The sequence below is a fragment of the Pseudonaja textilis genome, chromosome 2 (genome assembly GCF_049901715.1).
Source record: "Pseudonaja textilis isolate UNSWEBS1 chromosome 2, rPseTex1.2, whole genome shotgun sequence".
Taxonomy (NCBI): domain Eukaryota; kingdom Metazoa; phylum Chordata; class Lepidosauria; order Squamata; family Elapidae; genus Pseudonaja; species Pseudonaja textilis.
The window spans coordinates 163,187,065-163,206,826 of NC_141991.1; the positions used below are offsets into that span (position 1 = coordinate 163,187,065).

The 19,762-nt window shown below is 39.5% G+C and overlaps 1 protein-coding gene across 2 annotated transcripts in view; it reads right to left on the reverse strand.

The window, feature by feature from the left end:
• TNKS (tankyrase) overlaps positions 1 to 18,298 on the reverse strand; it is a 93,795-nt gene extending 75,497 nt beyond the window's left edge. Inside the window, exons 1-3 of one of the 2 annotated variants that reach the window (XM_026712685.2) lie at positions 17,706 to 18,298; positions 11,152 to 11,376; positions 7,021 to 7,116 (exon numbers count right to left, since the gene is read on the reverse strand). In XM_026712685.2, the coding sequence (XP_026568470.2) occupies positions 7,021 to 7,116; positions 11,152 to 11,376; positions 17,706 to 18,261 (877 nt within the window). In that variant the 5' untranslated portion in view covers positions 18,262 to 18,298. The remainder of the gene's footprint in view (positions 1 to 7,020; positions 7,117 to 11,151; positions 11,377 to 17,705) is intronic. The other variant, XM_087926291.1, reaches the window with a different exon arrangement.
• Positions 18,299 to 19,762: the final 1,464 nt, after the last annotated feature.

Sequence of the window (19,762 nt, forward strand, 5' to 3'; positions counted from 1 at the left end):
ATCCACCTGTGGCTTTACTCCCAAATCGACCCTTGTTCCTTAGCTGTTCCCTTCGTCTGGAACTCTGTACACGTGCATACTGGGAAGAGGCTCCAGCTGTTCTGCCTCACTAATGTCTGACTCCGAAGACAACTGATAACTGTTGGATGGTCCTGGCCCCATCTCTGCCTCCAACACAGAGCACTCATCAGAGCCTTCCCCGACTCCAGGACCGGCCCATGTTCCTCCCCAACCTCCTCACTGTCCGAATCTGCTGCCAGCTCTGCTGGCTGCTGACCGGCCATAACAATCTTGGATATGGCTTATGATCTTTAGGATCAGCTGCTGTTTGGTTGTCTTATGAAAACTTGGGGCTTTTCAAGGGGACATGGCGAATTTGAAATGCATCTTTGTGACCTGTGCATTTGATATTTCATGTGAATCTTGATGTCAGCAACTACTATTAGTTTTCTATACACAGGGAAGTTAAGAGACTCATTAAATGGATACACACGAACACCCTGCTGTGGGTGAATAAGGGCTATTGCCCGACATTCTGGTATAATCTATTTTGGGATTTCTACCATCACCCACCCACCCCCAATGTTTTATGGCTTTTCTGCAGATCTGTTTGAATGCTGCAAATATGAAAGAATGGGAGGTGTAACTGGGTGTTCTGCTATCTCTGCTTTGTTTTTGGTATTGGTGATGATGGTAATTAAGGACGTGGCTTTCTTCATGTTTTCGATTAGGACATCTCGAAGAGCTTCTCTGAACAGCTTTCTCTTTAAGCCAGAGGTCTTCAAACTTGACAGCTTTAAGACTTGTGGACTTCAACTCCCAGAATTCCTCCTCCAGTCATGTTAGCTCAGGAATTCTGGGAGTTGAAGTCCACAAGTCTTAAAGCTGTTAAGTTTGAAGACCCTTGCTTTAAGCAGTCTGAAAAGAGCTTTCTTTTTAAGCAGTCTGGACAGGAGGGCAGAATTGGATTTAGAGACAACAGTCCTATTCTTCAAAGTTCTCTTTTTGTAGCCATATTAGACACAAAACCCTGAAAAATAAGGGGCAAGGATGTATGCTTTAGAATAGGTACTGAAGCCTATTCTAGATAGAAAGGATTTGTTTTTAAATGTAATGGTGGCATGATTAAAAGTTAGGAAAGGGATAGAAATAAGAGTGGGGGGGAATATTAGTATACACATTTTTATACAATGAGAAAAAAGTAATAATAAGGAAGATTAGAAATTGAATGATGGTATTATTATGAATGTTTAAACAATATTGTGATTGGCATTGGAATAATGTACTGGAATACTGAATAACTAAATAATGAAAGTCTAAAATGTAATACAAATATGTGTATCAACACTAGAACCACATAAGCTTGAGGAATGTAACAAATATGATTAATAGTACTATTTTATTTGTACTAACATGTATGATACCCAGGTGTCACACTGTTCACGCACTGATATGATTTATTGTAAAACAAAACAAAAAAATTGAAACAAAAAATAGAATACGTACTGAAGGAAACAATTTAAGATTGTTTATCTGGGTCACAAATAATGGCACATCTGATGTACATTTTTATATTTTTATGAGGTACTAGTTAGTAATAATTTGTAGATATATATATATATATATCAACTTTCTCTATAAATTATCTCTAGATAAGACTCAAAAGCTGCTTTCAAATCACCGAAGGTGACATAGCGAAGTCTACATGAAAGACCGGAAACAATTAGCAAATTTCCATTAAAGTTTCTGTTATATAACTTACTACTACTCGATACTGACCCAAAATTGGACAGGCTGGTCCTTATTGCATAATTGGCTCCTTAATTGCACTAGTGTATTTGAGCTGGGAGGCTGTCATATTAAACAATGGGAAAGTAGCACTTGCAAGCTCACTAGTTCACTTAATTTGGAATTCTCAACGAGAGCAATTCTGACCCCACATTTAAGCATGTACAGTGTCTAGTAATGTACTGGAAGCTAAACTCACAATAAGAGCAATATTATCAGGATTAAAAGTTACTTTAAAAGCAACAAAATTGGTAGAAAGAGATGAGGGTATTATCGTACTAGCACCTCTCTCATCCATTAACTTCTCCAATTTAAATCAATCAGCCGATCAAATTTCATGGATAATTGTACCAACCTTCATACCTCTCCACTGTTTTCTTTGTCTACCAGTAGGGTCTAATTTGGGATAATCTGTTGGATTTAGGGACAGTATTATTAAAATGAAAGATCTGTCATCAGGGCCTTGTCTAGGATTAAGACTGACTTCTATAATCATAGTGTTTAGGGCCTATATTAAGCAATTCTGAAACAAATCTCATTTGTCCCAATTTGAGATGACAATCTATTGGGGAAACTTAAGCATGTATTAATAAAAAGTTTTTCCTTTTTGGTCAAACAGTTGCACAAAAAGTGTTTGGAAATGACTGGATGCAATTTAGTTAAGCAGGGCATTCAGAAATCCAGGGGAATATTTTTTCCTAGATGTAATGGTGTATAAGAATAACCCTGAAAAAATAGGAGTAAGAGTTGCAACCAAGGCAACAATCATATAAAAACAAATGCTGGTCTAAAGCAGAAAAGTAATTTAGAGAAAATGTCTCAAAATGAACCATCCCTAGTTTCTTAAAGATAAAGGCAGGAGAGAGTAAATGAGTTAGTCTTAGAAGATTCTGTTATTATAGATCTATAATAATGAGTTGCTTCAAAATGAAATGGGTGACAAATAAAATTGATAAATATAATAAAATAATAAAATAAAGTAGTATTAACAGTCATAATTTTAGTTTTCTAGTCTGGTCTATGCTGAAGGGCTGACTTCGAAGGGGATAGCAATTGAAAAGACTTGTCTCTCTGATCCTTGAAAATGGTAGTTTATGAGTAAGTAGATAATCGATGAGCAAAGAAACTAAGATGGTGAGCAAGACCACCCTGATTATATTATGTGGACAGGACTATTGCGATAATCCAAATCCTAAACCATAAAGAGTTGCCTAGTAACATCAAAAGGGAAAGCTACTGAATAAAAATAGGAGGAGGAAGGTTTGTTGGATATGTTCACCGCCTTGTGTTATTTGTAAAAATAGACAAACAAATAAATAAAAATACTGTATGTAAACATCGAACAATCCTCTTCTAGCACTGAAGATGTTACTTAATTAGTTAATAAAATTTCTGCAAGAAAACAACCAAGCCTAGAGAAAACCAAGGATTCTAACTATCACCTTGAATGGCACTCAAAGTCAGATGACGATCAATGTAACTCTCAAAATGGCGGTGTTATGTAAACAAAGGGTCAATAATAAAATAACAGAGTTGGGAGGGATGTTGGAGGTCTTCTAGTCCAACTACATGCTCAAGCAGGAGACCCTGTACTATTTCAGATAAATGGTTGTCCAGTTTCTTCTTAAAAATCTCCAGTGTTGGATCACACAACTTCTGTAAGCAAGTCGTTCCACTGATTAATTGTTCTGTCAGGAAATTTCTCCTCTGTTCAAGATTGCTTCCCTCCTTGGTTAGTTTCCATCAATTGCTTCTTGTCCTACCATTTGGTGCTTTGGAGAATAGGTTGAACCCCTCCTCTTTGTGGCAACCGCTTAGGATATTGGAACATTGCTGTCATCCTACTCCTTCTTTTCATTGAACTAGACATACCCAATTCCTGCAAACGTTCTTCATATGAAAGTGACCTTAACTACGGAAGACAGTATATTTTTTTAGATAATATTGTTAATAATTTTAATTACAATAGTAAAATCTAAAACTAAAATAAAAAGGAGTGAGACAGGTACAAAAGGAAAAATCAGAAAATGGAAAGAATATAATAATAAGAAGAAAAAAGGTGACCTTCAACCTTCAGCACAATTGTAAATAATTTCAGTAATTCCTCATTCCTTCTTGGTTTACAATGGATGACCCATATTCCATCTATTATCTATAGACAAATCCACAAAGCATGATCTTTTCAGTATTGGCAACAGCAGAAAGTTAATTAAGGTTTTTCAGAAATAGCAATGTATTTTATTTTAACTTTGATCAAATAAACCAACTGTGTTTTCTTTTTACTTTAAACAGTCTTAATCTTTAATCCAATCATATATAATATGTTTTTTTTTCATTCATTCTTTGCCTCTTTTTCTCAAAGCTTTAACAGTTCTTTTTTGTAAAAACAACACAAAAATTATTTAGGTCACTCTCTTTGTTCATTATTTGTATTTTCCTTTTGATTTTTGAAACATCAACCAGATTCTTTTGTTATGTCCAGTGAGACATCCTTTTCCATGTCATGTTCATAGCCTGTCATTTATAGATCCATTTTCAATGCCATCTCTATCATGTCAAATAGAACTTGTTTCTCATCTGCTATTTTTGCCATAACATCTTTAGGACATAGTCTATAGAAACAAACACTGCTATTATTAACACTGTTTTTCTGATTCCATTTTTCAAAAGTGTCCTTCAGTACCTTCACTGTTACGTTTTGCATCATTTAATACATCCTGTCAATCAAACCTGTATATTTTTCTCCCCTAATTAAAGTATTATTTCTCTCTAGTGTCCCAATTTTTAAAGTTACTTAAAATTAATCAGTTTATAACTTTCAAGGATCAATGTTTTATTTAGCTTTTGCTGTTAATTTCAATTTTTTTAAATACTTAAGCTTATGATTAAAATTTTCTTTCATTAAGAATTGAAGGCAAACTCATCTGGATTTTCACATTTGTTGATATGAAGGTCTCCAATAGCATAAAAGTAGTTAACGAGCAATTTCCAAATATAATTTCTAAATTCTAGGAGAGCCTTCCAACGTAGTGCTCTTTCAAAGACACTGACCGTGGCTATTCCCATCATCTCCCAGTGCTCAAAATCCGCCAGGGACTGCTGTCTTTCATGCGGGTAATCTATCCTCTTCTTGTCTGAGGAGAATCAGTCCATTCTTTGTTCTTCACTATGGTTATCAGCCCCACTTTTTGCAGAGCCATCTTTAATTTGCACTTCTTCCTGTGGAAGCCCTGATGGCACTGTATTATTGACCAACCATAGCTTCCATTCTTTTACAAGCCGGCCCAATGTAGAGTGCAATGTAATAATAGTATAATCAGTAAAACAGTAAATAAGACATGACTATGATTAGAGCCTATCAGTGGAGTTCAATAAGTGTAATTGTACAAAGCTTTGTTGGACGTAACTGTAACCTACTCAATCAACAGAAGCTAAAAAACCAGAAAAATCCCATTTACAAGTCAGTTCCATAAGAAAGAGTGTGATTTCACCCAGTAGTAAAGATGATAATTCTCTGGAACTGGATAGCTTCCAAACCAAGCATAACCCTGTTTCTCTGTATTCAGATTCTGTCAGCCACTAGATACCAATACAACACTTCATTGGTATTATATGCTTGGCCCAAAGTCAAGATGGAAAAATAAGTATCATCAATATATTGATGATATCAGAATCTGTGTTGTAAGATGGCCTCACCCAGGGCTTCATGAAAAAAATTGAGAGCTTCTTGTAGAAAAGAGCACTGGCCACTACGGTACCCCACAATTAAGGAGTAATGAAATGGACTTGTCCCTTCTTATCACCAATTGGAACCAACAGTCTAAGAAGCAAAACTACTGCAACTCACAGCTTCCCACTCCCAACCATTGGTGAAAGCCCGGAAGGATATAATAATATGGTAAGCCACTAAGAGATAATGCAACACAAGGAGGATTATACTCACACCAGAGTATCCACACATGCAATTAGTCACTTCTGTACAATTCTGTGCCATTTCCATCCTAAGCCTTTGCAGATTTGTTAAGAGTACTTACAGTCAGGGGTGGGATTCAAATTTCTTACAACCGGTTTTGTGGGTGTCGCCTAATTTGTGGGTGTGGCTTGGTCATGTGACTGGCTGGGCATGTCTTGTATGTAAATATTATATTTATGTAAATATTGAATAATTTATAAAAAAAGAACAACTTTTACCCAAAAGCAGGCAAAGCAGGCAGGCAGATTGAGTTGCTCACAGAATTACAGATTCATTCAGAGATCTATCTTTCTACAATCGGCTGAGCCTGTCACATAAAATTTGCTTGCAAGCAAACTCACAAAATTAATTTACAACACACTATGTATGTACATATTGAAATTTTTTATTAAAAAAGAGCAACTTTTACCCAAAATCAGGCAGAGCAGGCAGGCAAATTGAGTTGCTCACAGAATCACAGATTCACTGTGTTTCTGCCATCTGCTACCTGAGTCTGCACTGAATAATAGAAGCTTCAGGCTCAGCTCTGCTTTTAGATTAGCTAGAAAGCAAGAAATCCAACGATTTCCTGTTTTCTAGCTAATCTAAATCTCTCAGCACAGCAGAGCAGCTGATGATCGGGGGGGAAAAAAGGAAAAATAGCAACTTAGCAGGCAAGTTTGATGGCGTGCGTGCCAGGTAAGGAGTGGGCGGGGCCAGTCAGTGGCGCAATTTGCTAGTTCTCCAGCAGGTAGAATCCCACCCCTGGTGAGAGTGTGTTTTGCGCGCATTTAGACCATTTCTTAAAAACCTCAGCTGTGCTGCCTGGACAGCTAATAAGCGCTGTGCTCAGGTGCACGGCATTTGAAAATCCTCTTCTTTCCTGCTTTTTCAACCTCGCAGCAGCACAAAGCAGCTGAGGTTGAAAAAGCAGGAAATAAAGGACAGCCAAGAGCCTGCACGGGCAGTTTGGCCAAACAAAGCAGCAGACACCAAAACGGTTCGGTGTCTGCTGCTCTTCAGAGCTACCGGTTCTATAGAACCAGGCCAAACCGGTAGCATCCCACCCCTGCTTACAGTTATGTAAACTTAACCAAAAACATTAAATTATAAGTTCCAAGTGCTATCATATGCCTAAAAGTAAGCACAATAAGCAAAGTAGATTTTGATCCCTTAATAGCAGTAAATCAATACACACAGTGTTCTGTTTTTATCCCAGAAAATCTAGATAGAACTTTAGAAGGCTAATTATATGTGTCTTAACAACCATATATACTCACCAGTAAGTACAGCTTTTGCAGAAGGATCTGCAAGATCTAAAGCTGATTTTCCATCTGTATTCCGAATATTTGGATCAGCTCCATGTTGCAGCAGTACTAAATAAAGAAATAATAATTCTCAAACATTTGGCATATAGAATAAATGCAACTGCCAATAAACACATATACTGATCATGCTGCCAATTTTTTCAATGAAGATCATAATCCAGAAAGCTGCTTTTGTTTAATAGAGTATTCAACTACTGATTGGTTTTTCCTCAAGGGTGAACATCCCTTCTTATATCATGTAACAATTTAGACCCATAAATCTACTATTAGGCTGCAAATTTTCTCTAAACCAATTATGAACAAACAAAAATGACATGAACGTACAGAGCACATTCTCTATCCCCTTTAACTGACATTTGTTGTAAAAGTTTCAAAAAGTATTTTTCCGTGAACACATCCATTGTCTAGAAAATATTTACATATAATTTGCTACAAAGTTTTTTGAATAAGCAGATTGTCTGTTACATTGATTCTTCTAAAATATACCAAGCATCATGAACGTGCAGTCATCTCTGCTAACACAAAATTGTCGATTATCCTTAAATAATATTGAAAATTGCTATATTTTCTTTCAAAAGGTATTTGATACTAATAGATAATCATACTTTGTAGTGTTGAAACACTAATAATGCTGATTTTAGGAGCTTAATTTCAATTAAAGCTACATAGTATAATTTCTGCAAATAAACTGCAGTTATCTATTTTACTTTATCAAATACTTATATACTTTCAAAAACAAGAAACCCAAACTATTTTTTTTAATAAAACAGATAACTGAGAAGTATAATTTTTATCTATTCTTGATCTTCAAACTAAAAAGCATGAATATATTCTCTGAATATATATAATAAAATATAATAATACAGTAAAATTAAGTAATTGGCATCCTTCCTACTTGGAGACAGGTAGTTGTTTATAGCAAAATTAATTTAAAAAATTGAACATATACTGCATAAATATTTCATTATTTCCACTTTAATAACCCCCATTCCTCATATAACATTCTGAGCAGGCTGCATCATCTTGCTTTATTCTTTACTAAATTTACTAATTACTTAACTCAATGTTCCAATTAACAGAAAGCGAAGTAAACCACAGGGAAGCAAATTTTCTTCAATGTGATAACTTGACACTAATATTTATTTAAAACCATTACACTCTTCAGGATATAACTGTAGATTTTAAAGCATCAGTTAAATTACTGTTACAGTATAAATTTTAAACTGATTATGTTTATCAAATAATTGTCTTTTGAAAAAATTCCATATCCAATGTATATCGCACTAAGACTGAGATGGGTGAATTTGGATAATAATCATCTAATTTTTAAACATTCCAAGAATAAAGTATTTCATTCATAGGCCTTTGTAGTAAAAAACATTTCAGGAAGAAGAAGCAGACACTAATTTTTGATGGAAAGCAATCTAAATACTTTATATAGGTCAGGGTTTCCAACCCTTGGGCCCTGGCCTGGTACTGGGCTGAGGCCTATTTGGAACCAGGTTGTGGCTCGCGAGTACTTGTGCACGGGTGTAAAAACTCCGTCACACAAATGGAGCTTCATCTGTGTGTGCACACAAGCACCTGCCCCTTGCACAAATGGAGCTGTGCATGCATGTATTAGCCCGCCCTTCACACAGAACTATTTCTCCTTCCACTCTATCGGTCTGCAAAACTGGAAAGGTTGGGGACCACTGATATGAGTAGTCCTCAGGTTATAATGGCAACTGGGATGGGAATTACCATTAATTAGCAATGAAGTCATAAAATGTGATGTCACATGACTGCATCACTTAGAGATGACAATCCTGGCCATTAGCAGAGGAGCTCCAAGTCCTGAAAATCTAGAAATAAGGGGTGTCACAGCCATAAATTTCTTGTTTGGTTTTTAGTAAAAACACTGTACATATATTCCATTTTGGGGGACTAGTGCTGTAATTTCATTTATTTACTTAATACCTTCTCTCTTGGTGATTGTCTGGACAAGTCCCTGTAGTTTTCTTGGCAATACTTTAGAAACAGTTTGCCACTGCCTGCTTCCTAGGGCTCAAAGATGGGCCAAGGTCACCTAATAGGCTTTGAAGGTAAAGTGTGATTAGAATTCCCAGTTTCCAGATTTCTAGCCTGGTGCCTTAAACACTGTAACAAACTGGCTCTCTGATAATTTCGGTTATACGTGCAGTATTGATGCAAGATTGATTGATAGAAATTAAATACATATTTTAGAATAAATTAAATACATATTTTAAATAACCTAGAAGCAATGTTACATAATTATTTGAATGATGCACAGCAATGTCAAATTAATCTGGTATACTGTTGGTACATTTGGTACGTTTGTTGTCAGTTTTAATCAATATGCAAAGTTTTTAAGTTTTTATTTTTTTAAAAAAAATATTGCCTCAGAGAATGATTCAGAGAAATATATGCATTTAATATTGGAAGTATTAGTCTTAAAAAACTCTACTTAAATCAATTGCAGACATACAAGGGCAGATTTGAAGATAGAGCAATTTGTTCACAAAGAGGATTCTAACAACACTGAACCTGCTTCTATATGTAGTCCTTAGTTAATGGCGATTTGTTCAGCAACTTTTCAGTGACTATTTAAAGTTATCACAGGGCTGAACAAGATCTATAGTTAGTCCTCAAAATTACAGCCATTGCAACAGTCACACAGAGATGTGATTGCAATTCAGATGCTTGGCAACCAGCTTTCAATTAGAATTGTTAGTGTCCCATGATCATCATTTGCAACCTTCCCTGTCAGCTTCCAATAAGCAAAGTCAATGGGTAAGCTGGCAAGAAATTACAAATGGTGATTATGTAAAACTTGTGCCTAATATCCATGTGGGACTTTGCCTAAGGATTGGAACTGCCAGGACAGCCATCATCATGTGTTTTTTACAATTGAGTTGTTTAGTGATGGAATTCCAAAATCCAATTACTGTCATTAACAGGAGACTGCCTGTACTATTATATAAAAGAGATACTATAATTCAATGAAACTTGAGTCTAGATACCACTTTTATAACCCCCCCCCCTCTCTCTCTCTCTCTCACACACACACACTTTTTTCTAAAAGCTAATCTTGTCAGAAAGTTTTTCTTCAACAGAAGAATGTTGTGGGGGGGAATGGAAGAAAGGAACATTATGTAAGGGAGGGAGGAAGGAATCCAATAATTAATAAAAACATTATAAACTACAGAGATATCATATTGTTCTAATTGACCCCAAGAGTTCAGTCCTCAAACAATTCAACTATCTTCCTGCAGTTGTGTTTCCAAATTGATACTTTTGCTACGCTTCTAAGCTTAGAAATATTTTTATTTGTAGCCACAGATTTATTTTGCTTTAACTTTTTTACTTTTTACCAATATTCCAATACTGTTTTATTGCTTTGTGTACAAACAGTATTCCACTGTTATTTTATTATATTGTATTTTATGGTATGTTTTATATTTTATGACCTGTGATTACAATTAAACTTATTTACTGTACTTACTACTTGTTTAGTGTTAGGAGGATTCTGGTTACTTTGGGAAAAAACTGTTAAGTCAAGAATTCAATAATCAATAAAGGAAAGGACAATTATGTACAATCTCAAAACTTAACTGATATAGAGGTTAAATTGCAATCAAATATCTATGCACATTACTGCTATGATGATGGTAATTCAGCATCACAGCTATAAAACCTGCTGAAAATATTATAGAAAGTATTCTTAAAGTTAAAATATGATAAGGGTAGATAGCTATCTCTTACCTTACATTTAGAAAAGTTGTAAGTTATTCCCAAATATTCTATGAATCAAATATCAAGATTTTTCAGTCCACAGATGGTAGCATTTTATATTTAAACTGAATTTGGCAGTGCTGAATGTATTCATTGTTTTGGCTGATTAAGTTTCATTCTATTTTTATTTGTGTATTGCACAGTAAGAATCATGGATTATGAGATATAAAATGCAGTTAACTGATTTGTACAGACTACTCAATGGATTTTCCAAATGAGCTTTGGCTTTGATACTTACCATTTTTTAAACATAAATAGTTAAGGTGTTTTGAAGAAAGATGTACTTACCAATACACACATCTATCTTGCCTTTGATTGCAGCTTCATGTAGAGGGGTATAGTTCCAGTTGTCTCTGGCATTTGGTTCTGCTCCTTGACACAGCAAAAGGCTAACTACCTCAGCATGACCAAAGGAGCAGGCATTGTGAAGAGGTATCAGTCCACCATCATCACGAGCATGGACATTAGCTCCTGTTTGTAACAAGTGTTCCACAACATCCTTTCTTCCAAAACCTAATGAAAAGAAGTTGAATTAATGCAATATAGAATGCATAAATATTACCACTGTATATGGCACTCAGGAGTATAACTCTCTAAAATAAATTTTACTGCATTTATAATTTACTCCATTGCAAATATACTGCAAATAGTATAGCTCTATTTTGCTTTGTTGGTTTTTAAAAAGTTTAGAAATGCCAATCAAAAAATATTTTTACCTCTTTTTTGCTAATATTCTTTCACACAGCAAACAGTGTTAAAATATAGAAGATAATCTAATTTACTTTACTGGCCTGTTACTTTAATTCAGATCAGAAACTTTCTAGAGTTGTTATTTAAAAATAGCTACATATCAAAGTGCACATCTACAGTAATAACATCCAAACAACTAATAAACAGATTTAAATCTACTTGCTGTGTATCATTGTGTACATCAGAATTCAATTCCTTCAATCAAAATTTCAATAGCAACAATATTAATATTTACATAACACTCAAGCAAGATTATAGGGCAGAGTTGCACAACCCCAAAGAGCCCCTGAAAGTCTTGCATATCCAACTCCAGAAACCTTAAAAACTATTACCAAACTACAGTTTTTATATGATAGAAGGGGGAAATGCCTAAATACTTTATTAGAATAATTATATTATCTACATTTATCTTAATTAAATCTAATTACTTTAAATTAGCTTTGTCCTGGCTTCTCCCACTAGTTTTTGAAGTGTATCCCTGATTCTATTTATAGGCTTAGAAGAGTTGCACATCCAATTCAATTAACTCTGTCATCCTTACTTTATATTTTTTTAAAAATCAATTCATTCCCTTGGATTTTGGACAGTTTCCTTAAAGCTCCCTGACTGACCAGAAAAAAATCTTCCATGGGGATGTAAGAAGGGAATAATACACTTCATTCAGGGAAGGAGTGCAAAACTTTTACTGTCAAATTCTTTGCGCAAATTTTTTTTAAAATTTTAGTTAAGTTTCAGCTGTTTGACCATGACTGTTAATTCCTATGAATACCTTATTAGCAGGAAGACAAGTATAAACTGAAATAAAATAAATATTTGTGTATATTTAAGTGTCTCATCAGAAATTGTTTCACTGAAATATTAAAGCAACTTTTTAAAAAGTTGTCACAGAAGATATTTTTGACATTTGATCAATTAGAAGTGGTTGGATCTTATGCGACTTAAGACTGTGGCAAGTACCGTGTTTCTCCAACAATAAGGCCTCCACCGATAGGAAGGCCCAGCATGTTTTACTGCCATAAAATTAAGTTGAGCCCCTCCCCCCAAAATTAAGGCCTATATTAAACATGCAAAATGGGGGGGAATTGCGAGGGAGTGGCTTGCCATTAGGAAGTACTTTTGTTGCATCCCCGGATATGGTGCTGCCTGCATTGATGGGGCACTTCGTATCGGGAGACCTTCCGTCACCATTGCTTTACCTCTCCCCGTGCTGCTGCAGCGTTTAGAGCAACGCCGCGGCGTTTGGCGCAGCCATGCGCGGCCAGCCAGGGCTCCTCCCTGTAACCGGAGTCCCGCAGAGACACTCTTCTTCGGGCGCTCCTGTCGCCGCCTTCCCTTTGCCTTCGAAGGTAAAGCCAATTCTTTTAAAAACAACACCCTACTACAATAAAGCCTCCCCTGCCCAAGAGGGCAGCCCAACCCCATGTGGGGAGGCGAATCTCCCGGGGCCGCAGCGCAGGATTGGCCCACCCCAAGAGAAGCACCCAGCCGCCATCCCTGGCTGGCACTGGGCAGAGCGCGAAGAGTTTCTCCTGGGGCACCCAGCGTAGCTGACAGGCGGGCCCTCCTGCCCGGAGGCAGAGCTCTCGCCAAGGTAGCGAGCGCTTACCCACCGGGCCCTCCGCTCATCCCACTAGGGCTGCACTGGAGCCGTGTGGGCTGGACAGAGCTGGGAAAGCGAGCCGCGGATGTGCGCCCGCCTGCCAAGCGAAAGAACCAGGCTGACCCAAGCTTGGCTTCCTTCCCAAGTCCCTCCAGCTCAAACCTGAAGGGGCCACCGGGAGAGGCCGCCCGAGACAGTGATAGCAGCCACCCACCCGTGGACAGGGAGGCAAGGTGACGGCCTGTGCTGCGTCCTCCTCTGAGCTGAGCCCTGCCAGGTCAGCGCCTCTGCCTGATGCCCATTCCGCTGCAGCATTTGGAGCTGCCGGCACATTTGGAGATGCGTGGGGACAGGGACGGGCTGGGCGAGGGGTGGAAAGGACGGGCGGCTTCGGGCTCTCTCCGCTGGCCAGGGAAGCAGTGCTGCCATAACCTCGCCTCCTTGTCTATGGATGAGTGGGTGCTATCACTACCTCGGGAAGCCTCTCCCAGTGGCCCCTTCAGGTTCGCGCTGGAGGGTCTTGGGAAGGAAGCTAAGCTCAGGTTGGCCTGGCTCTTTCGTTTGGCAGGCGGGCGCGCACCCACGGCTCGCTTTCCTGGCTCTGCCCAGCCCGCACGGCTCTGGCACGGCCCTAGTGGGATGAGTGGAGGGTCCGGCGGGGAGGCACTTGCTGCCTTGGTGAGAACTCTGCTGCCGGGAAGGAGGGCCCGCCTGTCAGCTGCGCTGAGCGCCCCAGCCAAAGCTCTTCACGCTCTGCCTGGCGCCAGGCAGGGATGGCGGCTGGGCGCTTCTCCCGAGGTGGGCCGATCCTGCGCTGTGGCCCCAGGAGATTCGCCTCCCCATGTGGGGTTGAGCTGCCCTCTCAGGCCGAGGAGGGTTTGTTGTAGTAGGGCGTCGTTTTTAAAAGAATTGGCTTTACCCTTGAAGGCAAAGGGAAGGCGGTGACAGGAGCGCCTGAAGCTGACTGTCTCCGCCGGACTCCAGTTGCAGGGAGGAGCCCTGGCTGGCCGCACATGGCTGCGCCAAACGCCGCGCTGTTGCTCTAAACGCCACGGCAGGAAGGGAGAAGGGAAAGCAACAGTGGCAGAAGGTCTCCTGATACAAAGTGCCCCACCAATGCCGAGGTCAACATCCAAGCTGTCACTGCCCGCCCACCCAAGGTTGCAGGGGGAAGAATTAAGTCACCCCAAAAAGACGGCCTAGCCGTTTTTTCGGGGGTCAAAAAAAAATAAGGCCCGGCCTTATTTTGTGAGAAACACGGTAGCAAAATGGATTATTTGGAAAAACTGATAAAATGTGCATATATATCTTATTCTGATTTAGAAACAAGTAACAGTGTACCATGGAGTAAAGTATACATACAAAAATGAACAGAAATGTTATAACCACAAGTTGACTCAAAACCAATTTTCCAAATTCTACTTTTACTCCAATTTAGAATGAGTGCAAAAAAAATTTGATTTGTTTTGAATGTTAAAAGTTACATTTTCTGTGCTTCATGAATGTTTGGGTTTTCTAATCACTTATGTAAATTAAAATAATATCAAATGATTGTTTCCCTGACCAATTTCTGGTTTATTTTATTCCCTCAGCTACTTATTCCTACATCTCTATAGATTAAAAGTTCTGATATTATGGATTAGAATTACAGTGTAATCCTAAAACAAACTGTGTTCCACACCATTTTACTCATCAAAGTCAAAAACACATTTTAACTGCTTGGTATTATGAGTCTAACCTAAGTCATGTCACTCCGGAATCTAATATTATTTATTCCCCTAAAGTAACTTTTAATGGCACCCCTGATTAATGTTAAGAAAACAATTCGCACACCAATGCCCTATTACCGAACCTATTTGACACAGATTGGGTGGAATTTCACACAGATTACTGCAGGTATGGCCTAATCAATATTACATATAAACTGAGAGCATCATCTCCAATGCATTTACTATGTGTTTATGCCTTCAAGCTAGTTTTTGATTCCTAATGACTGTCTGGATAAGTACGTTCCTGCCATTTTCTCAGAAAGGTGTTTTGGAAGTGGTCTGTCATTGACTTCTTCCTAGAACTGGAGGAAAGTGATTTTTCCAAGATTACCCAGCTGGCTTTGTGCCTAAGGCAGCACTAATTCAGTCTCCTAGTTTTTATCCTGACAATCACTACATCAAACTTTCCCTCTTAATGTATCTATGCACCCCTATATATTCAGGATAACCTATCAGGGCAAACTACACTACATTACTGGAACAAATATTAGAAACTCCATAAGGTTTTTCTTTAAAATCAGAAATATTTAGATAAGAAGAAGAGAGATGATGGGAGTAATTTGAAATAGCTTTACCTCATTTTATCTTATGCATCTCAGAAAAGTTGCACAATTTTTTAAAAAGTTGTGGAGTTTTACTTATAAAGGGAGAACAGTTGGTTTTGGATAGTCTGCATTCAAGCATAAACATGTGTTTTCCATATTGTTGGCCCAAACAGAGAAATAAATGGGAGATTTTTTTTCAGTTATGTACCAATTCCAAATGTGGTTGTGGAAATAACACTAAATTTGTTTCATACGGACCAACATGTCTTCCCAAGAGAATACTGGAAATAGCAGTTTGGGGGAGGGGGGGGAGTCTATTTGATTTAAGCTTGTGATTTATCCTTTAAGTCCCTCTTTTGGAAACTTTAAAACATTTGCTGCAATTATAAACAGTGCTTCTGAAAAGAAAAAAACATTATTTCTGTGCATATTGTTTCTCACATTTTATACAACAAAATTAAAAATGCCAGTTATGTAATCAACCAGTCTTTGAGCTAGCTTTTCAAATCAACCATTCAATTCCATAAATAATTGTTTAAGTAAAATTATTCTAAGAATCACACTTTCAAGTTTTTTTTTATGCTTTCCCACTATTGTTGCCATTTTTTTCTTGGAATGTGAAATCGCAAACAAACTTCTGTTACTTCATACTACATAGATCACTCAATGGAATAATTTAATATGCAATTGATTTAGCAAGTCTAGTCCATGAAACTCTATACCACATGGTCTTGAGACACAGTATAAAAATTTCTGACAATGCATCTTCTGCATAATTATAAGTTCACATTACTGGACATTTTATGAAAGCCATAAGCTGAAAACCACAATGTGAGGAGAGAGCCTTAGAAACAACTATTACTAAACTGGGATTAAGATCCTAAAATGCTCTACATCCTTTGTTCTTTAAATGAGTCCTGTGGTAAGGGATACAGGACCCTCCACCTCTCCAGGAATGATTCCAAGTTATATAGAGCAGGTCGCCAACCTTTTGGACCTCAGGGACCACCAAACTCATAATTTTAAATCCTGCAGACCACTAATATGAATTCTGACTGATGGTGGCTTGTTGACTTTGGTAGGAAAGTCGGTCCCATATTCCAGAGCTGTAGTAGTCACAGGACTGGCCCTTTAGCTGCTCCTCCACCTGAGTGCACCAGCCTGCCATGGACTGGAGGAGCTGTTGGTCTTACCTTCCAGTTCCAGCTTGTGTGGCTGTATTCAAGGTAAGGTTTGCACTCGGCAGAAGGGTGGGGGGCAGAGGGTGGGCGGGCCACGTGGGCGGCACAGCCTTGTGGTTCCCACACAGCCTGGATTAACTGCTTTGGGGTGAGTGCTCTGGGGGGCACATTTCTCTGAGGATCACCAAAATTTTCTCGCGGACCACCAGTGATTCCCCGGCCCACCGGTTGGTGACCACTGATATAGAGAATCCTTTTCCAAGAACTTCTTATTCTCATCCTTAGGAACTATACATTTCCTCATCAAGGGATCCATAGAGAATGGGCATTCTCCAGGCAGCCCTTCTGAGCCAAACCCTCCTACTTTTCTGGGTTCATTCACCATATTAATACAATGGCTGGATTCACATCGTAGACTAAGCTGAAATCCAACCAATTAACCATTTTATGGTTTAATACAACACGGAAGCCTACTTTGCTGTTACAGCACGATCTTTCCCAATGCATTGCTAAGAAAGCCAAGGGCAGGGACAGCAGTTGCTCCCTCAATACATATTGTTTCACCTCTTCCCCAGCTTATTTGTTTCTCTCTTTCCTGAGCCCTCAGAAAGAATGAAAAGGAGAGCAGAAGAAGGCAGGCCCAACCTCCTACATTCTTCACTGGCCTTCTTCACAAGAGCCAGTCTGAGCAGGGCAAACCCTCCTTTATCCTCAGCAGCTCAGACAAGAGCAGAGAGGATGGTTCCCACAGCCGGAACCTGTCACTTTGCTGCCCCCTGTGCAAGGCTCTTCCTTGCCCCAGGCAGGTGATGGAAAGCCTGGAGCCAATTATGGCTTACTACCACCTCCTTCAGGGAGGGAGTTGGGGCCACTCGCCCTAGAGGCCTTGCACGGTGAGCGGCTGTTTCTTCGCCTCAGCCATGGCAAAGCATCGCAACCAAAGGGCTGGCCCGGCGCTACACTTTTGAGCACACACCCCCCCCCCCCCGACTCTCACCTGCCGCGAAGTGCAAAGGGGTAGATTTCCGCCCGGCCATATCTTTGGCGTTGACGTTGGTAGCATCCACCAGGCGCCTGACCCGGGTTACGTCCCCATTGCGGCAGGCCTCGAGCAGCTCCCGAAAAGCGCCGCTTCCCACGGGCGGAGGAAGAGGCTGCAACGGCGGAGGGGGTGGGTCGGGGCTGTCGGGAGCAGCCGGGCTGGAGGCAGCAGAAGAGGAAGACGAAGACCCGGAGCTGCTGCTGCTGCTGCTAGTGGCGGCGCTGCTGGCCCCGGAGCCCGGCGGCGGCGGAGGCCCGGAGCTTTCGCAGGCGCTCTCTGGAGAAAAAGGCCTCTCCGTTCCCGCCGTCCCTTCCCGGCCGCTGTTGACGGGGGCCTCGCCCTCGAGTCCGGCCAGAATGGGCCGCTGCTGAGGGGAAGCTCCGGTGGGAGAAAGATTGGGGCTGCGGGGCGGAGATACGGGCGTCTGGACCGAGTGATGACTTGGAGGATGAGCGGGGTGATGGTGATGATGCTGCTGCGAGCGACGCGACGACGATGATGCCGCCGCCATTTCCCCGCTCCGAGAGCGCTCTGGTCCTGTCACTGCGGCAACGGGGAAGGATTGCCCGCCCTCGCATCCGGCTCCGTGGAGCCAATCGTGGGACGGCGGGGGGGAAGTGACGTAAAGGCAGTGAGATGACGGAAGACGAAAGCAGAACTCTTTCCCCAGAGCGTCGGGTGTTTGCTGGCTTAGGAGCGTATTGTTTACATTGCTATGCTTTCATGGAGTCCTCGGGGGTTCCAACCTTAGCAACTTGAAAACTTGTGGACTTCAACTCCCAGAATTCCTCAGCTAAGGTTGCTAAGGTTGGAGACCCCTGCACAAGACAATAGTTTGCCCCTGCTTTTTTCTGGGTTTCCCCCCCCGGGTCATAATTTTAATTTCGTGTGATTAACAAGATGTTACCCAGCATACAGTGGCGTTTGTTTTGTAAACTCTTTTGAATTTTTAATATTTCTGCATAAACATGAACTGAAAACGAGAACAATTCTCCGCCCAAGTCCTAAAACTAGGTTTTTTAAAAAACCAGTTGAACAAAGGAGTTCAAAACACTAGTTTATTGGTTTATTGAGGAAAATAAATTCATTTAAAATATGTTTAAAGAATCCATTCGCAGGTCTGCAGAAAAGGCGTTTTGTTTGCCTTTTTGGTTCTGCAATAAAACCTCGAAGTCTGCTTACAATAAGTGCTACAATGAAACCCGACATCTTATAAAACTGAGGCATTCACAATAGATTCAGTATCCGGGCAGAAAGTCTTAACACTGACTCAAAAGAGGCTAGGGAAGAAAACCGTTTGAATTTTTTTTGTCTGGAAAAACACCTTAAATGTCTTTCAGACTGCGGGGCTTATAATGTTTAGTAGTGGTTACTCCCAAGTAAATGGAAGAGACCTTGTTAGGCTAGTAAGTTACTGAAATAACCACCAGGTGGCAATCTTAATGCATTTTTGAAATAAGGTTATATTCTGAATCTTTTCTACTATTAAATATTACTTGTAAGATTTAGAAACATATTTTAAAAACCCGCAGAATTAGAACAAAAGCCCATTTAATCCAGCATACTTTGTTCTTCTCTGACTAACCAAATAAATTCAGGAAATTCACACATAAGGGCAAGAGGATGATACCTCTTTTTCTTCTGTGGCTGCCTTACAATTGTTTTTCTAGCGTGCTTCTTGTTATTCAGATAAAGTTTAAGTTGAGCTTGGTTCATAGTTATTGCATGCATACATCCATGAAGTTTTCTTGGCAATAGTACCCAAGTTATTTATCGTTGCCTTCTGAGATAATTTTCAATTTCTCAGATCATCCTATGACCAAGGTTATACTAGTACTAGTAACTGAGTTGTTAAACTGTTTCATTAAATTAATTTTCCAAATTAACTTTCTCAATCTATTTGCAACCCACCCACCCCCACCCTGGTTCTTTGAGACTAACATTTGAATTAAATCAACACAATTTTCTAAATTGAATTAATTCAAATTGGATCAGATATGTTTCACATCATC